The 26,646-nt window shown below is 36.8% G+C and overlaps 1 protein-coding gene across 1 annotated transcript in view; it reads left to right on the forward strand.

Moving 5' to 3' along the window:
* Window positions 1–26,646, forward strand: part of PPFIA2 (PTPRF interacting protein alpha 2) — a 309,903-nt gene that overhangs the window by 212,197 nt on the left and 71,060 nt on the right. The window contains exon 7 of the mRNA XM_053977182.1: window positions 16,722–16,838. Coding sequence (XP_053833157.1) covers window positions 16,722–16,838 — 117 coding nt within the window. The remainder of the gene's footprint in view (window positions 1–16,721; window positions 16,839–26,646) is intronic.

Genomic DNA, 26,646 nt, shown 5'->3' on the forward strand with positions numbered 1-26,646 from the left:
CAAGATTACTTTTGTTCTACTGCTCTAGAGATACTCCTATTACTGTTACAAATGTGAGTCTTTGTTAAAAGTATGCTAAACTACACACATGCAAACAACACACCAAGGTTAGCCATTAGTGCCATATGTTCCCAGGAACCCAAGTGCTAGCAGCTTCCACAGCTCAAGAGTACATAGATAATAGACCATGACCCATAGTGGCACTTTTAAATCCATTTTCTGCAGCATGTGCAATGATAAGTGACAACTGTTGCAATTTCCATTAACAGATCTCCCTGTTTCCCAGAGCCTTCAACAAATAGTTAAAAAAAAAAAAAAAAACAAACCAAAAAACCTTGAAAGCTATTTTCCAAGATTTTTTTTTTTTTAAATCAAACATTATACATAATTAATACAATACTGGAATTATTTTTTTAATGGCTGTGCTTAATTTGCCCATAAATTTTCTCCTGTTCATTTTAAACCATTAGCCATCCCTTGCAACATCTCCCTGTGTTAATAAGAATCATATGATAAGTGGCATTCCAAAACCCTATTTTGTTTCCAGTTAAAATGCTGGCTTTTCCATTTTTCCTCATTAGTAGAAACTGTGGCATGAAAAATATAGCCTTACTTACATTTATTACCTCAAAGGAATAGATGGAACTTTAGGAACCCAGAAAACATTGGGACTGCAGAATATGAAACTGCAGAAACTACTGATTTGACTGTATATATCACTGTACTACCATATGCTTTTCCTCAGCATTTGTTCCAATTGCCAATGCTATTTCCAAATGCCAAATAACATTATATTGCCTTCAACTGACACATAGATTAAATTTTAAAACACTCAGGCTTCATTTTAAAGCCTCATTGTTACAATTGCTTCTGCAAAAGTTTGCTTGAGTTTGAAGCTAAATTTCACTCCTGGAGCTCTCAGAGATCTTGCAGGTCTTTTGGATCATAGCTTACTGCTTCATATAACTGCATACATTATCCATGGGTTTCTTCCTGACAATGGGTTAGTTTATTCATTAGAGTACCCTTATGCTAATTTTACAGCATTTATGAAAGCGTTCATAAATTATTTACGTTACTGAAAAGAGAAGATGGTTTGAAATTTCTGATTCTTTATGTTCCATACCAGAGACAGCATAAAATGTATACACTTAATCAGGAAAGAGCTTCCAAATACCGTGTTAATTGCCAATCTTCTGCTACTCAGGGCAAATCAAGAACACAGTAAAAAATGCAGTAAAATTGTTACAGTCAAGGACAGTTTTGGCTCTGACCATGAGAGGTGCTGGAGACATGATTGTGATATCACTACTGCTAATGAAATGATCTGTACTAGTTAATATGTATATGTATTTCAAAGTGAAGTCTTAGCTAAATGTGGCATGTCCTTTTACCCATGGCTGCATATGAAAACATATTTCTATGCCTAGATTTTTCATTTCCATTTAGGTTAAGGCATTTTTTTACAGAGGTTCCTTGGTGGCTTTAGGCTTTCTGTGTAAATACAATTCAAAGTGATTTTTGGAGTAAAAGTGTTGTAAAAGGAATCGTTTACTGGGAAAAAATAGATGTGCACTTCTTGAATATATGATTTACACAAAATTTCATCAATCCAGAATTTAGAAATTATTGCCATCAAAACTTTGGATGTAATTGGGTGGAATTCAGGGACCTTTTTTTTTTTTCCTGAAGGCCAGGCAGATGACTTATATCTGTTTCTGGTGATTTGAGACATACATTTTTTTGCAAAGAATCTGTAACACCCTTCCTCTATAGTACTTTCTTTCACCATATTTTCTCAGAATGGTGCCACCACAAGCTACTGCTTTCTGAACTCTCTTCTACATTTTTTTTTTTTATTTATTTCTTTATAAGCTATAGATTTGCAGATGTCTGACTCTGAAGAGATATTCTTTGTGGTCTGAACTTTAATTTAAATGCCTATGTAAATGTAGCAAAATATATTTTTTCTGCAAAGTTGCACATAATTAAAAATATCTTGATTTGAAATGTAATTTTCAATGCCATATATAATTACTTTTTAATCTGCCTTTAACCTTAGCCATCTCATTAATGTTACCTCTGCAGAAAGTTATTGTTGCCCTCAAGTTTTAAATGTGGCAACTATGCAAAATGATGATTTTTTTGGTGATTATTTCTTATACTACATGCTTTACAGCATTAATTTATTTCTCTACACATTTCGATTAGTATGTGTAGCATGGCAATTGAAGAGGTTGAAAATTAATACAGCAGTACTACAGCCTTAATTGCCCAATTTTTTTACAAAGTGAAAAAGAACTAAGCATAAGAAATAGTCAGCTAAGTTGCCATAACTATTCCATTTTATGTCCTCAATTAATTCTGAGTTCTCAGAGGAAAAAAAAAAAAACACTAAAATCCTTTGTGAATATTGAGAGCAGCAGGATTGATTATGGCATTGCCATAACCCTTTTTCACTAATTTCATGTTTCACTAAAATAGAGCAGAATAGGTCTAAAATTTCAATGCATTTTCCAGATAGCAACTGAAGAACAATAATTTCTATTGACATATTTGAGGTGGAGTTCACTACTGCATTTGCAAGAGTGGTTTCTTGGTACAACTTCCATAAACTTCTACTGCAGAGAAAAATCTTCAGATTTTGGCTACTAAAAGAACATAAAAATTCTATCATGACAGCAGATAATGATTTTGCAGATATTAGTATTTTTATAAAAAATCTTAGTGAATTAAGCCTATTTATGTGTTTACCACAGTGTAGTGTGTACAATGCAGAAATTATAAATTAAATACAGTTCACCAGCTTTGGTCTTCTTCACAAACAGTTTTGCAGAGCAGAAATGTGTTGCTGCTCAAATGTCTTAGGGTGTTTTCAAAAGACATCCTGAAATGCTGCATTCTCTTTCCTCTCCATTTAGCATGTGGCCACCTGTAACAAATCCTAAAATACCAAAAAATCTCATTTTGCATTGTCATTTTGTCTAAGTTGAATGCCTCCTATGTGTTCTTTAGAAGATACAAGTTTGTGAGAAAGGGTTTGTGCCTGTGCTCACATGTTCATGGAGCACTTAAGGAAATATGTAGCTGAAGACTGAAGGTTTTTATTCCTTCACAAAGACAGTGTGATTAATAGTTTTAATAAAATGTTTCATACTGTATGTTTGCTAGCTCATGTATATTTCTTTCTATATATTTTTATTGTCTTTAGAATGTTATATCATAAAGACAATTGTTATTTCTGGTTATATTTTCTAAATGTTCTAAGATCCCTATTCAGCTGCTTCAGAGTTTTACTGCTGTTAAGGAAGGATTCAGACCCTTGCACTGAGATGAAAGATTCTGGCTTCTAAGGATTTCCATTGCAACTTTGATTTTTTTTCCTCAGAACTTTGTGTCATGGCTAATTAGTTCTTCATCATTTTATTTACTTGTAAAATTCTTTGTGGGATTTTTTATATAAAGTATAAAATTAGAGTGTGACTAGAGTAAATTCCGGTGTCACAGATTTATGAAGAGCAGAGTTTTGTTCTGCTTATTTTAAAAATACCTTGAGATTGTTTGCAGCATCTCAGTTTTTTGCTATGACACATCCCTATGTATCAGTACGAGTGTGCATACTTTGCTCTTAAACTACTGTAAGCTGTTATTTGCATTAAAGGAAAAGAAAAATTTAGGTTTAGTAAAATAATGGCAAAAGGTAAAAAGGGAATGTCAAACTGTGACTTGCTACTTCCTCATTCTTTACTCTTCTCCCAAACCTGCTGTGCAGCTATGAAGCAATTCTTTAAATATACATTAAAAGAGCAGTGAGATCAATGTTTAAAATAGTTTTTGCAAATCTCTTCAAATATATTTCATTTTTATGTCTGACAGAAATATTTGATTTAATGAAACCTTGGTCCCCCATGATTAGAAACTTGGGTGATTTAATGCCTTGTTTTATTGAATAAATGATGACTGGAGATTAAAAATTCCCCATTTCCTTTAGACCTTGAAGCACAAACTTTCCATAAATTTACCATCTTTATCAAAATGAGTATAAAACTATTCCAGTATATTCTTTCATGTGTCTGTGTTTTGTAATGTAAAAATAAGAAATCTAACTACAAATTCTATTACAACTACTCATACTATTCTTCTGGTTAAATTTTATATTCTCATTTTTTAAATTCTTGTGGCCTAAGTCTTCTGACTTTTGCCTTTGAGGAGATTGTATTTTTCTATGTATTAAAAACTGGCTAAATCTTAATTGTAATTTAGATTGTTGCAGAAATATAAATATATAGTCATTTATTTAGTAGCAGTATATTCCATTTTGACTTTGATACTGAAGTGCTTGTATTGCACATTTTTACTATGATTATTTGCATTGCTATGCTCCAAACAGAGCTCCAGTAAAGGAGCACGATGCCATTTTGTGAGAAAAAGAATACTGAAACATGTTTCCTGCTCTGTAGCACTTAACAGTATAAATTTGTCTCATGGTGTCCGTGGCTAATACTGCTGCTGACTGGACAGCATTACTGTAAAGCCCAGGTGCACAGTGCAATAGATGTGGCAAGCAACAGTTACTCTTTTTACTACCACAGGAGCTCTGTAAAGTGTCTCATAGGCTCATCTGATACTCTGAATATTCTTGCTCCTAAAGCATAGAGATTAGTTCAGCTGGGATGACTGGTTAGTTGTTTCTACAGCAGAAAAAGTAGGATGCAATCCAGTAGTTACTGGGTTCATCAGTATTGATAGATGGGCTTGGCTAAATTGCATAACTTGAATTTTGACAGCTTATGGCTGTAGTGGCATCTGTTCAGGTGCACATTCTGTCACACAATTGTTGTTCTGAGACCCTCCACAAATCCTGGTACACTGTCTGAATCCTATCACACTCATTACGCTGTAACCCATGCTTGGGAGTTAAATACTGGGTACATGTCCCCTCACCCCAGCTCCATGCCTGGTTTCCTAATGGAGGAGAGGCTGGGACTGCAGGCAGAAAGGAGATGAGTGTGCTCTCCATGAGGTCCTGCAGCTAAATAACCGGAGGACACAGTATTCATCACCAAATAATGCAACCACTCTGCAATAAATCTGCATGTATGGAGAGTTTTCTGGATCTCATGAGGTTGAATTATTTGAGTTATTTTGGGGGTCTGTACAGTGTTTTATATTAATCAGGAAAGAGGGATCACAGAGCATGCCTGACATTTCTGCACAACAGCAAACAAATATATTGATATATGATAAAGCTCTGTGAAGTTGAAGAAGATGCCTCAGACATTGATAAATAGATCTCCTCTACTTTATTCCACGGAATCATAAAATAGAAAAGCTCTGAGTTTGCAGATTTTGTGGATTTTTAATTTATCACACATTCCTCACCCAAAGCAGAAAAAAGGCAGAAAGAGGAAATGGCATGGCAACCAAAGAAATACAAACTGAGAGAACCCAGGGATCACACAAGCCAGATGTGTGGTTGAGCATATTTCACAATCATTTGCCAATACACCTGAAAACTCCAGGAGATTAATGAAATTGGAAGGTTACTTGTATATGGTTGGTTTAGGATTGTTCATAGTCAGCATGAGATTAGACACCAGGATAATTTCAGTTTGGATTTAATGTCATCTGTTTGGCAATGTGTTTAGGGATCTTAACAAATCAATGGAATGCAACTCTCAGCAGACCTGATTTCATAAGGTCTAGTTAGCAAATGCCTTACTTTCAACATATCAAATTCCTAAAGTAAAAAATGTAGTGCATGGGTAAAGGTGTGCTTAGCTGGCATGCATTGTAGGGATCACTATTACGCATTCGAAGTATTTCTATGAAAATTTTAATGTCTAATGTTTAATTTGCTCACAGTATTCACAGAGTGCCTTTCAGGAGATATCAGAAAGAATATATAATTTCTCTTTGATCTGTTATTTTAGGAATCATAAACTTTGAAATGGATGCTATTTTATCCTGCACTGTAGATATGAATTCAGGTTTCAGAACATAGCTGATTATCTTTCTGTCTGTGTCAGCTTTGGGGTCATTTGACATTTGTCAAATGAAACATTCAAGCAGATGAAGATAGCTTCATTGCAAGAATTAGACTTGCAATACAGACAATATAATATATTGTCTTTGCAAGACAAAATTATTCTTTGCTGTGAATTATCTTTTTGCAGATCCATCTTGATGAAAACACAAAACACATACCCATTATCCTTTGCTTTTAATCTGCTGGAATAATGTATTGTTTTAAAATTTGCTCAGCTTCTTCAGAATGATTACTCAATTTTCTGTAAATTTTTAAAATATTAGATGAGATCTAAGATCATCTACTAACTCTCAAATCAGATTTTAAATAGTACAACAAGATCATAGTATCTTTTATGCTTATTACTCTCCATAATAATTTTTAATGTATGGATAGGCCTTACATGCTGAATTTCTGTAAAATATTTAAATTGAAGACATGGGTCAATAAATAAAATCAACTTTAAGCTTCGCTAGGTTTATATTTATTAATCAATATTCCCATTAATATATGAACCAGAAAATGTATCATTTGTGTTTTCCTATTGGATCATCTCAACCCTACCATGTGCACGCAGCTCTAAGAGTTTTCGACAAATTCATAACTCAATTAACTAGCAAGACTTACAAACAATGAGCCAACATATGCCTGTAAAAGAAATAAATATAGAAATAATTTTACTTGGAATTCAAAAATGTAAAAAATATTTTGAGTTTGATTAGGAAATTTCAACATTGGTAAATAATCATCTTCATTAATACTATTGCGGACCATCAGTGTATAGGAGAAATTATTATAAGAGGAGCTATAAAGTATTTGACTTGGTTCAATCTATAGAAAATGAACCTGTTTGCTTAACTTGGCACCTAGAGAGTGTGGTTTGAACACCTTTAATCATGTAGAGTATATGGTTACATTCAAAAAAAAAGGAAAAAAAAAAAAAGAAACCATACGTATCTTCCACTGCATTAGAAAAGGCTTTCACGTTCTGCAATAATCCTAGGATAAAAACAATATTTTAGATGTTCCACGTACTAGGAATGTCCTTTGTAATTAAAAAATAGATAAAATTTATATCAGAGAAGCCCATATCCTGGATCTTCAATGGAAAAACCTGGGGGGAAAATTACTACCAGTAAGAATGTATTGAAAAGCATTGAGATCTTGACTAAAATTCAATGGGTATATTTAGTTTTAATACTTGAAATACAGACTGTTACTCACTCTACTGAGATTCAATTTCAACAGAGTGGGAATGGAACTTAAGTTGGGATTCCTTCAGTTTGTACATGCAGATCATGGCTTTGATATTGTTTAATTGTAGTTCTATGATAAGGTTAATTTCCTTTCTGGATATTTCTCATAACCTATCTATCTGTTGTATATTTTCATGTTTTCTACAATCAGTAGCAGAGATGGTGATTTTAATACAGATACACTGCATAGGAAAATGTGATAAAACTGGATATACATGCAGCATAGTGGTTTTCATAACAGACACATCCAGTCAAAATAAACCTAAACAATCTCAAATCTCTAGGTGATAACATGCAGACAAAGACTACAAAATATCATTTAGGGAAGAGTGTTTTTTACTCATAGGGACATATATTGGTGTAACCAAAAGAGGAAAACAGATTTGCATTGCAAATAGCTAAACACTCTTTTTCAATCTAAGCAGTATTTTTCAAACCAAATTATATACATTAAACAGGGGTACTTTTCAATTAAATGCTTTATGTACTAAGAGCAACTGTATAAAGTCTTAGAGGTACAAATATCTGTGCCTATATTAACATAAATATTAAATATGTACATGCACACTACATATACATGTTCCAATAACTTGTATATTGTTGAAAAGAATTAACATTATAGTATCTCTGCCAAATCCATCCTCAGCTCTGACAAGCTGGAAATCAGACCCTACCAATGAACTCTGGGGATTTTGAATACTAGTCTTAATTAGAGTAATAATGAAAGAATAATGGTTTTGCTACTATTTTGTCGAGCCTGGTAAGAAATAAAAGAAAAGTAAGAGAAATTAGTTGCCGGAATCTCCCCCAGATTGGGGTGACTCCGGGTGGTGGTAAATCTCTCCTCCAACCCATGCCTTCAAAGAAAGACTCAGTAGTCTTCAGTTGTCTGGTCTCAAGGCAGTTTATTGCATGTTATCTCAAGGCACACAGACTTCTTGACATTCTCCCTGACTCCTTCTCCCTCTGTGTCTCTCTCCGTCTCCCTCCGTCTTCGTCTCCCTTCGTCTCTCCTCGTCTCCCCTGCCCAAGGGGCTGGTGCCATCTTTTATATCACACATTACGTATTAAATGTTTATAGTTTTTCCCCAATGCCTATTACCTATATTGAACAGTGGCTTTCTACTCTAAACCAATCTGTGAGTGCCAACATCACCAAGAACATGGGGAATAGGAAGGAGAAAGAAGGAGGACAGGGCACGCCCAAATCCCCATCTTAGAACCTCTGACTCCCATGTATAAAACTCAGACCCCTCTGTACAAGGCCTAAAACCCCTTTGTACAGCACTCAAAAATCCTACCTTTTACTTTGTGATTACTTCTATTATAATATCTAAACTTTTGTGATTTCTTGTTCTTCCTGCAAAGTTGGTAAATTGTTCCATGGGTCAAACTCAAAACCACAGGGGTTTCTGGCTGCCTGCCAGGGTCTCAGAGGCTTCTGCCCTGGACCCGGAACATCCAAGAGTGTCTGAGGGACACCTTGGGTTCCGACAATTAGTCAGCAGGTGTCAAAATACACAATATAATTCCACCATGTAATTTGTTACGGTTTTCCTATTGTGCTAGTCTCTGTAAAAGAGTTCTTTCACTGCATTGTATTTCATGCAAATTTTGTGACAAATTAAAAATAGTACATTTTTGTCTACTTCAATAAGGGTTTCTGAAGAAAACATGGTGAAATGCACCTGGTAATCCGTGAAAAATCTTGACAGCTATTCTTCCTCACAATAGCACCTGCACCATTGCTTTAAATTGCTCCTGTTCTGTTTTCCAAGTGCTGCTACAGAAATAAATGGTATGTGCTCTGGAGTACTTGTAATAGCACAAGACAGGTATTTACACAGTAACAATTTGGTCCAGAATTGATAATGAAGCATATGTTAGTGTATTACTGCTTTTAAAGTACAAAGATGCCTGCTGACCCGGATGTTTCAAGTCCAGAGAGAGCCAGGGCTCAGTGATGGTGCAGACGGGCAGCAGGAGGTCCTGCAGTCGGTCAATGCCCTGCTGCAGCCAGCTGAGTCCCACAGCTGTACAGTGCCCCTGGACCACAGCACCCTTGCCACCAACACAAGTGACTTCCATGGGTGTGTCGATAAATCACTGATAGCTAGCAACTTGTCAATAGTCGTCACAAGCACAGACCATCATAAGTAAAGGACTATGGGGTTAATATTGTCAGGTTTTCTGTTTAAAATTAGCAATCTGCCGCAGACTCAGAGCATTTGCAGTCATTTTTGCATGTTGTCATTCATTATGTGCGCTTGAGTGACGTGAAAGCAGGGTCTGAAAGTGCTCTCCACTGCCATGTCTCATCCCCACCTTACAAGAGCAGATCTCTTGGTAGCCCCGGCTAGCTCCACGGGGTGATAGGGCAGCAAGAGGCACTCTCTGCTGAACCCAGCAGGGCTTTAGAGAGTGCCTTCGTGGGTCCAAGGACACTGCTGATCCCACTGGCAAGGAAGGAGGCGACACTCTTCTCGGGATAGGTCCAAGATTTATTGTGACTCTGAGGAGAGCCCCAGAGCCCAACACCACTCGAAAAGGTCCCAGGAGAGAGTCAGCTCTGAGCCTCGAAGAGGCCGTGATATAGGGTGGGCAGGGAAACCCGATCAGCCAATGGGAGAAGACATGGGAGTGGCCCTCCGAGGGAAGGACACCCAAGGTATCCACTTAGCAGGGAGGAGGGGAGGGACCCCAGGCCATTGTCCAGTCACCCAGCGACCCCGGCAGGAGCCTCCAGACAAAGGGGAAGGATGGACAAATCACCTGGGAGGGGTCAAGGGCATGAGTCAGGGTTTTTGGGATTGATGGACACACAGGTGCTGATGGGAAAACCTGGGATGAACCAAAAAGGCACAAGGGGGGTGGGGGAGGGGGGGGTACAGAGGGATAAACCATGTTGAACAGACATACAGTGGAACCTAAAAACACAACTCCACACTCCACCACACAAGCAGGATTGTAGAGAGCAGTGCCAACATCAAGATTGTAAGAATAAAATAATCAAGATGTGCCAGAAGCTGTAGAAGCAATAGGTTTTAGCTTTCTTTGAAAGAATTTGAAGCATAGGAGGTACAGACTTAAAGTGTAAAAGATGTGTAACTGAGGGCTGGGGCTCGGTGTGCTACCTACCCACAAACTTACAAGATTTATTTTCATTACTGTTTGACTTTCTACTATTGTCTGATCTCCAAGGCTCCCTCATGAGGATGATTTCACTGTAATTAGTATTTCTCCATAACAATGAAAGCTAAACAGCAATAAATTAATAAAAGTTCAGCAGTCTCAAAAAGGGAGAATCCATTTTGTAAATATGTTGAAAATATGTATTACTCATAACTCCCACAATTTCTTATTTTAATAAAGAAGTATTTTTCTTTATATGTCAGGACAGGTATTAAAGGACTCAATTATGTAAAGTTGCTAGAAAGCTCACCCTTAAATAGCAATAAAATACACTGAAATTCCAGGCAAACAGAAAATAAACTTAGCTGAGAGGTTGTCAGTCTTTAGTTTAGAAGTTAAATTTGTGCTAAAAAAGCCCTACTTGAAAATTTGACTGATTCTTTTTGGTTTACATTGTTGAATGGGGGAGAGGACAAACTGCTAAGTTTAAAAAAAAAAAAAAAATTGTTTTCCTTCCCCAAAGTGAGCCCAAAGTGCATTGTTAGGTCTAATGATTTCATTCCCTGCCTCTCGAACTTATTTTTTCAGTCTGAAAATAATTTTTTCTTTTATTTTGTTCCCTTGAAGTATGGCTAATGTTGATTACAATGCTGTATGTTCCATAGGTACATTAACTCCTAGCTATTGTGAAAATAAAGCCTAAATTCTGTACTTGCCCTTTTAAACATACCTGGTTGTAAAGCTCAGAACCTGCATTGCTAAATGGAAAAACTAAAGCATTTCAAAACTAAAGTAATCTTTATGGAGATTCCTTTTTATCTACTGTTTCAAAAGACTTTGTGTGGATCTATGAGTTTTGTTCATGAAATCAGAATGTGCTATTTATGATAACCTGAGGAGCATCTTGTGTTCTTTCTCTCTCAAATGGTGTGTATACAGTCCTGTGCAGTTCATTTGACCATGATACTGAACTCTACTGAAATTTGTTTCAATGTTGGATGACATAAACAAATTCAGTGGTTTAAGGTAGGAAAAGTTTATGAAAAAGAGCTTTTCAAAAGCTTAAAATAACTTCATTACTTTTATAGAATCTCAGAATCATAGAAAGGTTTGAGTTGGAAGGAACCTTAAAGATCATGTAGTTCAACTCCCTTGCCACAGGCAGGAATGAATGCCTTCTACTACACCAGGTTGCTCAGAGCCTCATCCAACCTGGCCTTGAACACCTCCAGGGATGGAGAGTCCACAGTCTCTCTGAGCAACCTGTTCATAAAGTGATGAGGCACCAGAACCTTATTGCGGCGTTGCTTTGTTTTCCCCGGTCCCGGGCAGCTCTGGAGTGCCCGGCTAGGGCGCTGTTTCTTGGTGGGACCAGGGCTGCCGCATGTCCCGGGCGCTGTCGCGTTCAGTGCACTGGTGGTGGGGCTGGCTGTGCTCTGTGGCCAGTGCTAGGGCGAGACAAAGAGGCAAAGGAATGTCCAGTCTGTCCGTGCGGTTGGCTGGAGAGCTTTTATTGTCATGTGGAGCTACACTGGAGAACCGCGGCCGCTCCCTAGTGCCGCATGGACAAAATGGCGCTGGGACTGGGGCGCATGGGATTTTATAGGGGGCAGGCTGACAGGGGTGGAAGCCCCCCTCACCCAATGGGGACAGACAACGGGGGAGTGACGTAGACTGCAGCAACCAATGGGGACGCGACAGGGGTGTGTACAGGGTTCCAGGACGAATAGGGAATGCAGGGACAGGGTAACAGCCACAGAACTCTCAGGAGTGGACAGGGGGGTGACCACAAGACTGGCATGGTGATGCTCCAATGGTAAGTGACCCGGAGCAGACCACCACTGGGGGAACATGGGAGTACACAGGAGTACAGAGAACCAGCTAACTAACATTTATCAGAACCCCTAATCTGAACCCAAACCCGGGATGCAACACCTTATAAGACGTAAAGAATTTCTTCCTAAGATCTAAGCTAAACCTGCCCTCCTTCAGTTTAAGGACATCCTGCTTTGTCTTATCACTATGTAGAGAAGTATATTAAGTATTCCTAGAACACTTAACTGCCTGAAGACTGAAACTGTAATGAGGTAAAAAATGGCTACTCAAACAAGTTTCAGCAGCAGAGGTACCTGGTCATTTAGGATTTTGTATGTTTAGAAATGGATTCTGATCTCACACCTCTCAAATAATTTTAAATTAATTAATTTGCAATATACCCAAAGTAAACATGTAAAGCAGTGCTTTTCCTGCCTCATTTTGTGTCTGATGAGAGACTTCTTCAGATCAGTACTGGCCTATGAATTCATCTTCTGTTCTATGCAGTATTTTAGTATTTGAAATCAATATTCCCTTAACACCTGGATTCAGGCTATTAAGTATATAGTCATGATACATAGATTTGGCCATTTATGGAAATGGAGACCTGTTAAAATTTTGAGTCTGAATTGCTGAATCCTTACTTCATTTTAAAAAACATGATTCAATGGTGTCTGTAGATAATGGACACAAAATCTGCTAATTTAGAGGGAATCTATGTGGGTAGTATAGTTGGAGGTATTTACCAAAATTTTAAAATCAAAAAATCTGGGCTTTAGGAACATTGAAATTATTTATTAGTTGAGGCAGCAGGGCAGAAGTTGTGTAATGTTATGTTCATAATTATTATGATAGAGTAGGGCTTTTGAAACTGTGCCATTTGTTCTGAAGTACCTTTGACATCTGGAAGATGGACTCAAAACCAATGGAAATTCTTTAAGGTTTTGATGTCAATATTTTTAGATTAGGTGGTGTTTTCATGGACTTAAGCTACAAAAGTTAGAAAGGTCCAACTAGAAAAGTAATACTCTATATTTTGTTCTTAAACTGACAATGATTGCTTCATTTTTCTCAATCAAGGAAAAAAAACTTTTCAGTTCTAGTGAATGAGCTTGGGAAAGAAAGCAGAGAACCAAATTTAGACTTTATTTGAACTCAACTATTGAGGGACTTGAAATTTTACTCTTGTTTAGAGTCACATTGAAGATGCTACTGTGGTCCAGATCAAATGTTCTAAATAGGAAAATAATGTTTGTGATTGTAGTAATGGAATATTATCATTTGAGATCCACAAGCAGAAGCTGATACGGACAAAAATGTGATGTATTTGATCATAGATGTATTTGATCATATTTTAGAAGGTACAACTTGGACTTCAGTGTTTATTTAGGTTGATTGTCCAGCTTTGGATTCAACAATCCTAAATAGATTAATGATATTTATCCACATTTATTTTCTGTTAATCTGTCTTGGGGCATGGGAGAGGGAGGGGCGGGTATTTTTATTTATTTTCAGCAGCTATGATGCCATCCACAAGAATATTACCTTTTACTTTCCAAAACAAAGACCATAGCATGGAAACCATTAGGAATTTAATGTTAGAGATTAGATAGTATGGAGGTAGTTGGAAAGCTGTCTGTGGACATGTTTTGTCATAGATATTTTAAGCTGGATGTCATAAACATTAAAATATCAGTAGAACAGACATTTCTCAGAAATAATATTACAAAATTTTATCTGCATTGAGAAATCATTTTCTTACCTGGATCTCTCCTATTATTGCTGTGTGCTGTTGTAATGATCATTAGAATTTAAGAGGTTTTGGAGTCTACCTAGGAAAAATTTAGTCATCTGTGTCTTCACCAAGATCATCAACCTGTCTTTCATGTTTTGGCAACCTGTTTAAAAAGTTATATAAATGGTTCAGTGATTAAATGAACACATTTAATGTGCAAAAAAATTGCACATTATTGAAAGTTAAATCAGTAAAAAGTACGTAATAAAAAGGAGTATGATAGCAATTAAAAACTTTACTTCAACAAAGTAAAAAGCAAAAATTTATCTTTCTATGCTTCTTTAGAAGCACTAATTCTGCCTTAATATATTCATTAAATAAAGAATAAAACAAGTATGAAAACAATTTAGCTATGTGGTTCTTCACAGTTTAGATCTGTTACCTGACTATCCAAGAGCTGAAACTTCTGCAATGTGCCAGACTTCAAACTCTTTGTAGTTCCTGTAAATATTTGCTCTGTATTCATTACAGTAATAAACTCATTGAAACCCTAATGTTTAACAATAATGGATTTTTGGCAAAGTGTTTGTTCCCAAGCATTAAAAAAATCAAGAAAATCCCTTCAAATTATATAGAATATTGCATTTTTTTATTTCCCTGTCATCTAAAAGGGACAACTGATTTTTTTTCTTATTTATTTACTTACTTGGAAAGTGGTGGTACCTAAAGACCCATAGAGGCTAAGAAAAATTAAGCTCTTTCGAATACATGATAAAATGACAATGTTTTGCACTAGTGTTTAAAGAGTATTCTTATTCAGCTAAAGGGCTGTTAAGGATTTGTGTAGATACAGGTGATAATTCAAAATGAAGGCATAGTGATGTCTGCTTTTTAATGGATCAACAAAAGATTATCATATGAAAAATCCAGATATATTGATTCCTGTCAGTTAATATATCCTATGATTTTCCATTTTTTAATGTATGTGTAGTTGCTCTACATCAATCAAAATTTTATAATATGTGTGTTGAAGTATCTCACTTAATCTACCTGAAAGTATCTTTTAGCACTAATTGATGGCTAATTTTATGGTAGAAGCTATAATTTCAGTAGTTTTGATTTGAGAACTATTTGAACCATAAGGAAAAATAAGTGAGCAAAGCTATTCAGAAAACAAACCACAAATACTGAATTACTGATTGTGTAAAAAGCAAGACTATGCTAGTGAGATTATACCAGTCCTTTTTCTGCTACTTGAAACAGACATAATTCTCTTATTTATGCAAAATGTTCAGTGTGTTTGTACAACCCCCAAAGACACAGATTGACTCGGACAGTTTTAATTCCCACTCTTGTGGTTTCCTGTAATTGCTTGGATAACATGTTGCCTTCAAGTCTTGGTCTTGACACTGAAATCAGTGGGAGCATATGACTTCTACAGGGGCTGTAACTTGGAATTTTTAGTGAGCAGTGAATCAGCCTGCTCATCAGAATCTCATATTACAGCAATTTTCAACATTTATATTAAAGAAGAATGGTTTAATGTGGTGCTCTTACATCTCAAATATTGGCCAGAGTGATTCAAATGGTCTTCACAATACGCACTTAAATATAACTTAAACACATTTGGAAAAAAAGTTTCGAATTAAAATTAAATTATTCAATCAAAGTACGTTTTAGAGCTAAATTTAATTTAATATAATAAATGTTACATGAAATCTTGGCTGCTGCACATGCTTACCAGATAGTACTACCTAAAATTCTCCCTCCTACCCCATGCTTTTTTACTCTAGGACAGGACAGTCTTTTAGGGTGTTTCTGACTTAGGACCTATACAGACAAAATGTGGTGACAAAAGCCTTTAAACTTACACCAACTTTCCAAAAATGGCATCTGTGCATCCTACCAGTGTTGTACTGTGTTTGATACATAATGTTATTCATCAGGTAAACCATTTAGTGTATGTGCTCATAAAAGCAGAACAATATAGATACGTAAATGTGCAATTTAACAAAATTAATTGTTCATATTAGCCAGATTTCCCAGCTTATCATAGTATACAATGTATAAAAAGAAATTAGGACCTAAATCTTTCTATGCTGTTTATTGCCTGAGAGTAAGCCACAAAGTCAGAGAGAAAGCATCTTACTTTCTAGTAGCTACATTTTTGTAGCATTACCAATAAATAACCAATATTTTAAATACAACAAAACCTACTTCTGTATGCGCTAAAACAGTCAATGAATAGTAGAGGGTGTTAACGTACATGTTTTTCTTAACAAAAACCACATAAAATGTATGTTGCTGTTACTAACAGATGGGAGGCTGACAGAAAACTAGCACTTTATTTTACACCACTTGGGTGTGATTCATAGCCTCTTGGTACTGTTTTCCTGTAGCACAAGTTTGGCATTCATTGAATTCTATATAAAAGAGTAAGTCCTGTTCTCACAGTGTTAAAAAAATCAATGGCTAACTGCTGTTTCATCATTCAAGCTAAAAAAAAGTGTCCTACCACAAAATCAGGATAGAAGACAAGACAGTGTTGACTATCATGTCATTTGTTCCTTTGTATCCTTAATGGCCTTAAGATATCATTAGTGTGGTTGGGTTTTAAGCCTCTCTGCATATAACGACCTAATTTTGCAAATACTACAAATGGCCAACATAGGATTCAATTGTTAATAGATTTTTTTAAACCAGTATTTTTCTGGTTTCTTTTGTATATTTACCACTTATTTTCTTTCTTTTGCAGATTGTAGCTTTGCGTGAACAAAATGCACACATTCAAAGGAAAATGGCAGCTGGGGAAGGGTCTGCTGAATCAGAGCATATTGAAGGAATGGAGCCAGGGCAAAAAGTTCATGAAAAGGTATAAAAATGTTAGTTGCCATTAAATTTAACAATCCATATGATAAATAATCAGGCTTTAGATTTTAGTAATGTGAATATTTTATGGGATGTCCATTTAGAGTACTGTCTGCCTACTAAAACCAATATTAAAAAAATTAGCTTGTTTAAATGGTAAACAAATGCAAATGGGCAGGTCCTTTCTCTTTGATAGGGTATTGAGTTAGATCCATAGATTACAACTAACTTTTCTTGGAATTTTTTGCACTATGCTACAATTACAAGTAGTATATGCTGCTGAATGATCCTTTGTATGCTACATACAGAAGAGCAAGGTATAGTGGCATGTATATGTGGAAGGCTGTATATGCAAAAAAATTCTTGCAAAAAAGAGACTCTAAGGGGATAACAGAGACCTAAAAACCAGAAGTGGTGATTTTTCTCTGTGCTGCCTATAGATATTCTTCCAATATGTGTCCATGCTCATATCGAGAGAAGCTGCTTAGCACTCTTTCAGTAGGAAATAGGTATGTAGAATTCAGGCCAAGTATTTGCTGAGAGACAAAATGTAGAGACTGATTTGATAAAAAAAGTTTTCTCCTTAGCCTTTGATTTCCACACTGATAAAAACCAAGTTGAGCATCTTCCTTTCTTGCTTCAGAATTAATAAATTGAAATGATTGCGGCATTGTGTTCTTCTCGCCCTGGTCCGGATGGCTCAGGAGCCCGGCTAATGGCACTGCCTCTTGGCCGGACTGGAGTTGCCGCGTGTGTGCGGAGCTCTGGGGTTGAGCCTCCAGGTGGGCTAGCCGCGTTCTGTAGCCAATGCTGAGAGGAGATAAAGGGGCAAAGGAAGGCACACCTTGTCATGCGTGGCTGGCGAACTTTTATTCCCGCGTGGCTGCCACGGTGGAGGGCGGCGTCCGCTCCTAGCAGGTGCGTGTTCAGGATGGCGGCAAGACAAAGGAAGCATGGGGTTATATAGGGGGCAGGCAGAGAGGGGCGGAAGCCCCCCTCGCCCAATGGGGACAGGCAGCAGGGGGGTGACGTGGACCACGGCAGCCTACAGGAACATAACAGGGGTGGATACAGGGTTCTGGGACAAATAGGAATACAGGGATGGGGTAACTGACACAGAACCTTCAGGCGTGAACAGGGGGTGGCTACAAGACTGACATGGGAAAGCTCCAATGGTATGTGACCCGGAGCAAACCATCACGGGGGTAAATGGGGGTACATAGAACCGACTAACTAACATTATTAGAACCCCTAACTGAACTAACCCGGGATGCAACAAATGACAGCATAACCTAACATTTGGCAGACAGCTGAATTGAGTAGAGCTGCTGCTTGGATCTCTAATTGTGCATTTTTGTGTAATGCCATATGATGAACAGTGGCATAAATCATACTTAGCAAAAATAGCTGTCATCATTATTTATTTTATAGTCAATCCAATTTACAATGGTGCATTCACAGTGCAGGCATTAATTTTACACATTTTGCAGTTTATGTGTATTTTCCTTTGAGTAATCTATATGATTGAGAAACACACAGTAAACAAATACTCTTCAGCTACACTCCCCTTTCTGCAAAATCTTACTCACAGATACATCTGTGAAATTTTGATAAGCAGTGTTCACCCCACTCAGTTGAGCTTTTAAATCCAACTACACTGTTGAAAAATCTCTTCTTTCCCACTCTCTTTGCAAGCCATGTATTCTGATTTGAGCCATTGGGTTCACAGCTTACAAGCAGAACTAAGTAGAAATAAGACTGCCCATCCTTTAAGAAATCTGCATATTTAAACACTAATGAGGGGAATGAAATCCAACATAACATATTATTATCATAATTTTTTTAATTGAATGTTTCTAGAATATTATGTCCAGAAAACATCTATGCTTCCTCATAAAAACAATTCAGGTTGGTCAGGTTAAGCTGAAATAAAGGTTTTTGCTCCTTATGGTAATGAAAGCATACTGGATAGGGAGTTAAGAGGAGTTTGTATTGACACCAGATCAACCAGCGCACTCTAATTCACATCCTCTGCACTAGCTGCTCTCTACCTTTCTGCATTTATATTAGTGGCCATCATCAATTCCTTATTATTTAGGAAAGACAAACTTAAAAGCTAGCAAATATAGAAACTTGCAAAGAGGCCGACTTGCACAAAGAGAAGAGCCTTAAAGGACTTTGAAAATTGTTTCAAAGAACACCTGACAAAGATCACTTGCTGTGGGAATTAAGATGCAACCATTTCTGTTATCAGATATTCTCCTACTTAGATCTGTGACCACTTGCTGCCACCCAGATCCTTCACTTAATCTTTAAGAACAATTGTCTGATTTCCCCACAGACGAATGCTAGGAAAGAGAGAACTCCCAGTGAATAAGGTGCCCATTGGGAAATTTAGGGAAAATCTAGGGATGCTGCAATAGTGGGACTGAACAGCCAAAAATAAGATACTTTGAATAAGGAGTTTGTTTTCACATAAGTTCATTATTTCCTGCTGGTATTTATTTCAGCTTCCTCAAGAACCATGAAAGTTGAATTATTCAGTAAAACAGTATTTTCAGAAATGATCATATGCAAATTAGGAAGTGTTAAAGTTGCTTTGAAAAAGAGGAGGTCTTCTGATGTTGTACACCTTAAATGTCCACCATTACAGTATCCATTTCAGCTGTAATTATATTTTGTTTGTTTCCCTCTCATAATGGAGAATATTCCCAAATTTAGTTCTACATATTTTAATTCAAATATAAAAAAAATCATTGCAATAATTCTTTTGATGTTAATGGAGTTTTATCAGAGATTAATTAGCCAGAGGAATTACTATTTTTATCCTCAGAGATGCCAAAAAGTTTCCTGCTTGGGAAATCCACTTCAGCATGGATTTCTGTTACACTGAAGGCACAAAAGCTAAGTATTTAAGTGAAGTGTAAATCAGGATGTTTCTCCTTGGAAGCACACTGGTCCTACCTATAGTAAGGGCTGTTTTACCAACAGAAATTGGTATTTCCCTTCAAAAGAATACCAGAAACAAATGGAAACAGATACATATACCAGGAGAGGTGAAAGAGCCTGATATTTCTGGTGCAATGAAGAACAGATGTTACATTTTATGAGGAATTCAGAACCTTATATACTTACTTTTTGCAAGAACTAAACAGCTGTGTCTATTTTGCTTTATGATAAACCTCAGGCTGTTACATTTAGCTTATTTAAGAATCATGATTTTCTTCTTACTCATAACACTAACATATTACAATAATTAAATCAAATGTTCAAAATTAAATCAGTAAGTTATGAATGCAAAAATCTGTGATAACATTGACAAAAAATTGTAGGCATTGTATTCTGTAGGAGTAAAAGGTGTTTTGCCAAGGCAAACATAGTGGGCTAAAACGTTCAGAGTGCAAATCAAATACTATTAATAAAAGTAGCAAATGTTTTTCAGAGCAATCATCAGAATCTGTTCTGGTTTTTGGACTTGATTATTTTTGGATTTTCAGATGCATGTTTTTGTATGATTAATAGAAATCTGCATAAACTTCCAATTTCAGTTTTTACTGAAAAACGTTTATGTCACTTACACTCCTTTGTTTTGAATGAATAAATTAAAATTTCTTTCAGCTGGCAGCATAGTGAAACTACAGACATATGTATAAATGTGATGTATAAAAGATATTAGGAGCTGTGATTTTTGCCCCAAAGCCTATACATTCTACATTAGAGAAATAATACAAAATACAGTTGATAAGCAGATTATGACTTTGTCTACAAGCAATGCAGATATTTTTCAGGTTTTTTAGTCATATCTTTCTGGATTTATATTGATAAAGCTAATTAAAGAATCGTGCTGAGAGAGACTTAATGAAGGTTGATGGCTTGACACACCTGGGGAGGTGAGGAGTATTGGGTGAAAGGAAACATGGATAAAAGCTGCAGCTGGGATTAGAAGCCTTCATGCATCTAAGGACAGTATGCACTGTTCTTTCAAAAAGAGTCTAGGCAAGTATTTTATAACTACTGTTCTGCTTAATAGTTTAGTTTGGCTGCATGACTATGAATACTTAGTGTCCCCCACTATAGCATACAGAGCTGCATAACTTATGCATAGTTTAAATGATAAATCAATAGACTTCTCAGATCTTTGTCGAGAAATCAGTTCTTTCTTTGTTTTGATTAAATTGGTGTCCCTTTCATTCATACAAGTTTCTTTTCCTTTTTGCCTAGTAAAAACCCCTAAATGCTACTATATATTAAGCCTGTTAAAACACAGCCTTAAAGGGGGAATTTCACATTTCAAGTACTGTGATAGCTGACAGCATTGCTGTCACCAAAGCTGACTGACCTTTGCTGGCTGATTTACTGCAAGGAGTTGCCAGAAGATAATTTCTAATAGTAGAATGGGGAGGCTACTAAGAAAAAGGTGCTAGTCAAGGCAAATGAGAATCGATTTTGTGTGTATAGTTTGGTTGGAACAGCTAGATAGCCCTTAAAATAAAGGAGCAGTAACTGATTTCTGGCTGTGAGAGCTGAGAAAGTCTTCTAATAGTGTAAAAGAGAAACAAGCAGGCATTTTGGAAGGGACCAGTAACAAGAAAAAAAATGCCCGCCCATCAAGTGAACACCCTCCTATCCCTCATTTTGCAAAAGGACTAAAGTGGGACAGATAATCACAGGCATCAGAAAGATGAGTAATAGCTGAAAGCTGATCAGGAAACACATTCTAGATCTTTAAATTGGTAACAAAATTAGGAGTCTTTTGATGACTCAGTAGCAAGATCACTAAAGTGAGGATGTTGAGGGAGAAAAGTGCTAGAAAAGGTAACTATTTTTACATCAGTAGTGGGGTAGAGAAGCAAAATTTCAATTGAGAGTATATTGTAATTGATAGCTAATTAGAGGTTGGAGACAATTGAAGAGGAGACCTCTAATGATCAGATTACTGCCTGACACAGACCAAAACGTGTGAAACAACCTAGAGAAGTAGAATAATTTTCAAACACAGAGGCAATCAACCACTTAGAAATTACTATGACAGCTTAGGTTTAATGCTACTGGTTTTGGCATAGCTTTACACACTCTGGTTTGTGTGCTGGTTACATGGATAATGATCACACTCCTTTTGTTTGTTATGTTGTCTTTTGGGTTTGGTCTATTGCATAGCAAGGTGTCTCTGTTAGTAACAGCTTCTTTTGAATGTTTTGCATGAGGCATTTGAATGGAATGGGGTGGAAGAACTCTACACTATAGTAAAAAGCATCCTCTGGTAACTTATTTATTCTTACATCTCAAACAGCATCAGTAAGTATTAGTGTTTGCAGCATTGATTTTTACTCTTGGTTTCATGCTCTTGGTTATTTTACTTACCTTTTAATATTCCTATACTATAGAATTCAGAGAAGTTTATTTGACCTGTGAAGTAAACTGCATTTCTGTCTTTTCCCTGATGATGTGGCCTTTGTGGCCAGATTTTCAAAATTGAAAGGAGCATCTCCATCATTACAGAGCTAAAAATAAAAGAACTTTTTTTTATCCTGGTGTTGTGGCGTCCTGGGATTTGGGACAAAATTTTCCAAATTTCCATGTGAGGACCAATGGGGATTTATGGTGCAATGAACTTGCCAATACTCCTTGAAAAAAGAAGTGTCAATTAGTGTTATTCACTATTTAGAGTGTCTCCTAGTAAAGAGTAGACATAAGGCACACAATTTTAGGGTTTAAATAAACAAAATCACAAATAAAAAGGGAGAATACACACACATACACAAAACCCCAAGCACACAACCTAGTGCTTACACCATAATAATACATGTTTCTTCTAGGAGTTCTAAAAGACCAGAGTTCTGAATTTTTAGAATACTTTCAATTATTCAAAGGTACCTTATGGTTAGATAGAGTTTAATTTAGTTCTCTGACATGGAAATACTTGTGCATGTGGGCATCCTGTGAATCACCTGTGCTCATACTACCAAAACTAAGAGGCACAAATGAGGAACTGTGTCACCATAATGAGTCCTGTCTCTGCTGCAGGTTGTTCAGAGATAACCTCAGGAGATGTTACTGGTTTCCTTCTCACCACTCTCTGAGGTTAAAGTCTAGCACAAAGTACGTAATTAATTACTGGTGGATAGTATTTAGACCAAATATTTTGTATCAGATGTTTTACAGCTGGAGAGAAAATATCACCTGGAGGTGCTTTTTTACTGTTCTTGGGATTTGCTTTAAAAAAAATTAGGTTTTCATGTACATTTTACCACATATGTAATTGAACATAAATTCTTTCTACAAAATCAAATGGAAAATAACTTCGCTATATAACCTGGGACAATTTTACCATTTCTTTTGCAAACTTCGGTGGACTGGTGTCCCTACTGTTTTTTTGTGTTTTTTTAAATTATTTTATCTTATCTGTAACTCCAGTTAGTTTGCCTCCAGTGTTATTTTGGTAGGATTTAATTGAAAAGGAAGTATAAATTAGATTAACAGAGACTACACTATTCCAGATTAGCCTTAATTTGCAAATTCTCATGGTGTTCCTTTTACCATTGTTATTGTTTTTTTCTAGTAACCTAGTCTGCAGCTGCTTTTCCTTTTATTATCTCATGTAGAGAGAAGCAGCAATATAGGAGGGATTTATGGTTGTTTGTAATGCTCCAATTTGCTGTCCTTCTCCCTGCTGACACTCCTATGTGAGCAGCAGATTGTCTTACTGCTGTGCTTTTTGGACCTTGAAAGAAAGAAAACCACGTTCCAGCAATGTTATTTTCTTTTTCATACTTTTCAGTGTTAGGGAACATTTACTTTCCTCCTCCATTTCCACAGACCTTAAGAAATTAAAATTTTACTTCTCCCCCCAGATATGTCTTGTTAAATTCCTATTATCCCCTCATTCCTGTCTATGCAGTGTGTCACCTGTTATAATTAGTACCATCACTGTCATCAGATTTACTTGATGATTTTTCCATCCTTTCTGTTTCTTCTCCTATCTTGTTTAACTGTATTTAGGTGAGTGTAAAGGCTTTCTTCATGAAGGAAGAGTATATTTAAAACTCATAGTAACAACCATGTTATTTATATTATATCAGTTATTTATCGAGTGTGGTGATATGGTAATATAACAGAAAAAAAAAATATCCCAGCTTACAAAAACCCACAACAGGTGTTCTCTTGCTGTTGCTCTTTCCCTCATTGTTCCCCATGAGAGGAGGGATGCAAGTGCTGCATTGCTGGGTAGAGATGTCGTTGCTCATAAACCTTTGTTTGCTCTTACTTCACCCAAGAAAAGATGTCTTAAGCTTCTCTTGAGCCTTTCAGTCCGATGCCATCCAGATTTCTCATGTGGCTGAGAAACCTGTGGAAAGGGGCAGGAGCAGAGGCCAGTGGCCCTCACAGAGTGTGCCGCAGGTGAGCACAAATTGCAGCTCTGTGCACCTGCCATGTCTGTAGAAGGCAAGAAAGATGAGAGGGAAAATACATGATGATGCCACTTCTGCAGCACTGAAGTCTCAATAAGTATATGCGATAGCAACAGATGGACTGTTTATGTTGGGTAAACCAGCTAGCAAAAACCCTCAAAGCATTGAAACATGTGAGCTATTTGCCACATTTCTTTTTTCGAGGAAAAGTAGCCATTGGTCTTAGATTCTTTCATGAGAACTAATTAAACTTAAGGAGTCTGTCCATATGTAGCTTTTTCATGACCACCTTGGATGGACAGCATCCTAAAACTTGTTGAAGACTTCATCTGGATGATTAACTTCTAAGACAGACCTAGGGACGATGTACATTTTTTATTTTGTCTGCTAGAATGTTTTGACCAATTAGAAAGTTTTCTTTATCATTCCTTCTTTAAAGATTTCCTAATTGTTTCAGATTGCTTCCAGTACTTTCTTTTCCACCACCCCAACTAATTTGACACTATTTCTTCCATTTTTTGAGAATTTGGGATATGATGAGAATAGGGATATGATAGTTAAGAATGTCTATTTTGAAACTTTTTTTTTTTTTTTTTTGAGTATGCTTTTCTGAAAAGGTTTCCTTTAGTGCTTTAGGTAATAATTAGCAGAGATCTATTTGATTTCATTATTTCAAACATTCAGCTAATAGTTTATTTACAAAGAATTGTAATTAATGTACAACAAAAACATCATAATTGATAAAAAAATTCAGCCAAAGAGCAAGAAAAAGAATCAAACACAGACATTATTCATAAAACTGATAATAGAGAAGATGCTGCAGTTCTGTCCTTCCAGCTTATTCCATAGGAAATTTCTCTGAAGAAGGGGAGATTCTTGCTGCTTTCAATAATTCAGAAAGTGAATTGGAATCACCATCTACAGAATGCCTTTTGCTTCTACTGACACACCATATTTTCATGTTCTTGTTCAAGCTATTTTTGTATGGGAGAGAAGGGAAATTATTACCATAGCTGTTGATAAAAGCCCTCCTTAAAAACTGAGGAGTGTTATAGCATTTATTTCTTGAATTAATACTTAATAACTTTCTAGCTGTGGTCTTTTGGAGTGATTGCTGTATGTGATGTACCCATATAATGCATATATCATAAAATAATAACAAGACATAAAAGTGACAATATGTCAGTTAAAATCCCTTGGTAAACTTTTAAAGTATGCTTCAAAATTCTAAATATACCAGATTTTAAACTGAGTTTTTAAAATTTTATTTGTGTCTTTACAGAAAACTTTTTTTTTTTTTTTAATCCTGATTTTACTAAGGAAAATTAAAATGCTGACGCTTTTAGTAAGTTGGAAATTTTAAATACCAACCAGCTCTATGTATGGATACAGGAAAAATGGAAAGCAAACGGAACGATTATTAGAAATAAAGCAGTTTATGAAAAGAGTTCATCAAAGAATTATGAGGGAAGTTAATGCACATAGATCAAAATACATGCATACATAATTGTCAATCACAGCTTGGTTTAGTGGTGAGATGTGGGAGGGGCCCCTGGGCTGCCATGGGAAGTTACAGAAATATAAGGAAGCTTGTCCATCAGATGTTATACCCTCCCCGATCTATGTCAGTTAACAGTTGTTCTACTCCCCTGTTCCAGAAAGTTCATTGTCCTCATTACCCCTATTGGTTCTTTCTGTAAAGCCACTCCTTTCCCCTCTCTTCATTGGTTCTGAGTGTGTCACCCCATCCTTGTTCCTCCCCTTAGCCTTTCCCCTGTTGGTTCGTTTGTACCCTGACCACGCCTACCCCTCCACTGTTATATACCCTGGCCCTGCCTTCCCTCGGGGCTCTCTGAGTCAGCTTCCCTCTTGAGAGGTGGTCTCCCTGCATCTTCCCTGCCTTTCCCTGCCTCCATCTGCCCTTGCTGAACCTGCAATAAACCCTTGAGAACAACAGCGCTCTGGGTGTCATCCCATCATTTGGTGGATTGATCTTCATCGCTATCTGGGCTCCTGTCGACCAGCCAGCAGTGGGCTTCCCTGCAGGACCAAGGTCCAGGGGCACCCACAACCTATCTGGGTCCCTGTTTGGGCCCCAGCTGTGGGCAGAGCCATGGTATATAACAGTGGAGGGGTGGGAGTGGTCAGGGTACAAATGAACCAATAGGGGAAAGGCTAAGGGGAGGAACAAGGATGGAGTGACATACTCAGAACCAATGGAGAGAGGGGAAAGGAATGGCTTTACAGAAAGAACCAATAGGAGTAACGAGGACAATGAACTTTCTGGAACAGGGAAGTAGAACAACTGTTAACTGACATAGATCGGGGAGGGCATAACATCTGATGGACAAGCTTCCTTATATTTCTGTAACTTCCCATGGCAGCCCAGGGGCCCCTCCCACA

This window comes from Vidua macroura, chromosome 5 (assembly GCF_024509145.1).
Source record: "Vidua macroura isolate BioBank_ID:100142 chromosome 5, ASM2450914v1, whole genome shotgun sequence".
In the NCBI taxonomy this organism is placed as follows: domain Eukaryota; kingdom Metazoa; phylum Chordata; class Aves; order Passeriformes; family Viduidae; genus Vidua; species Vidua macroura.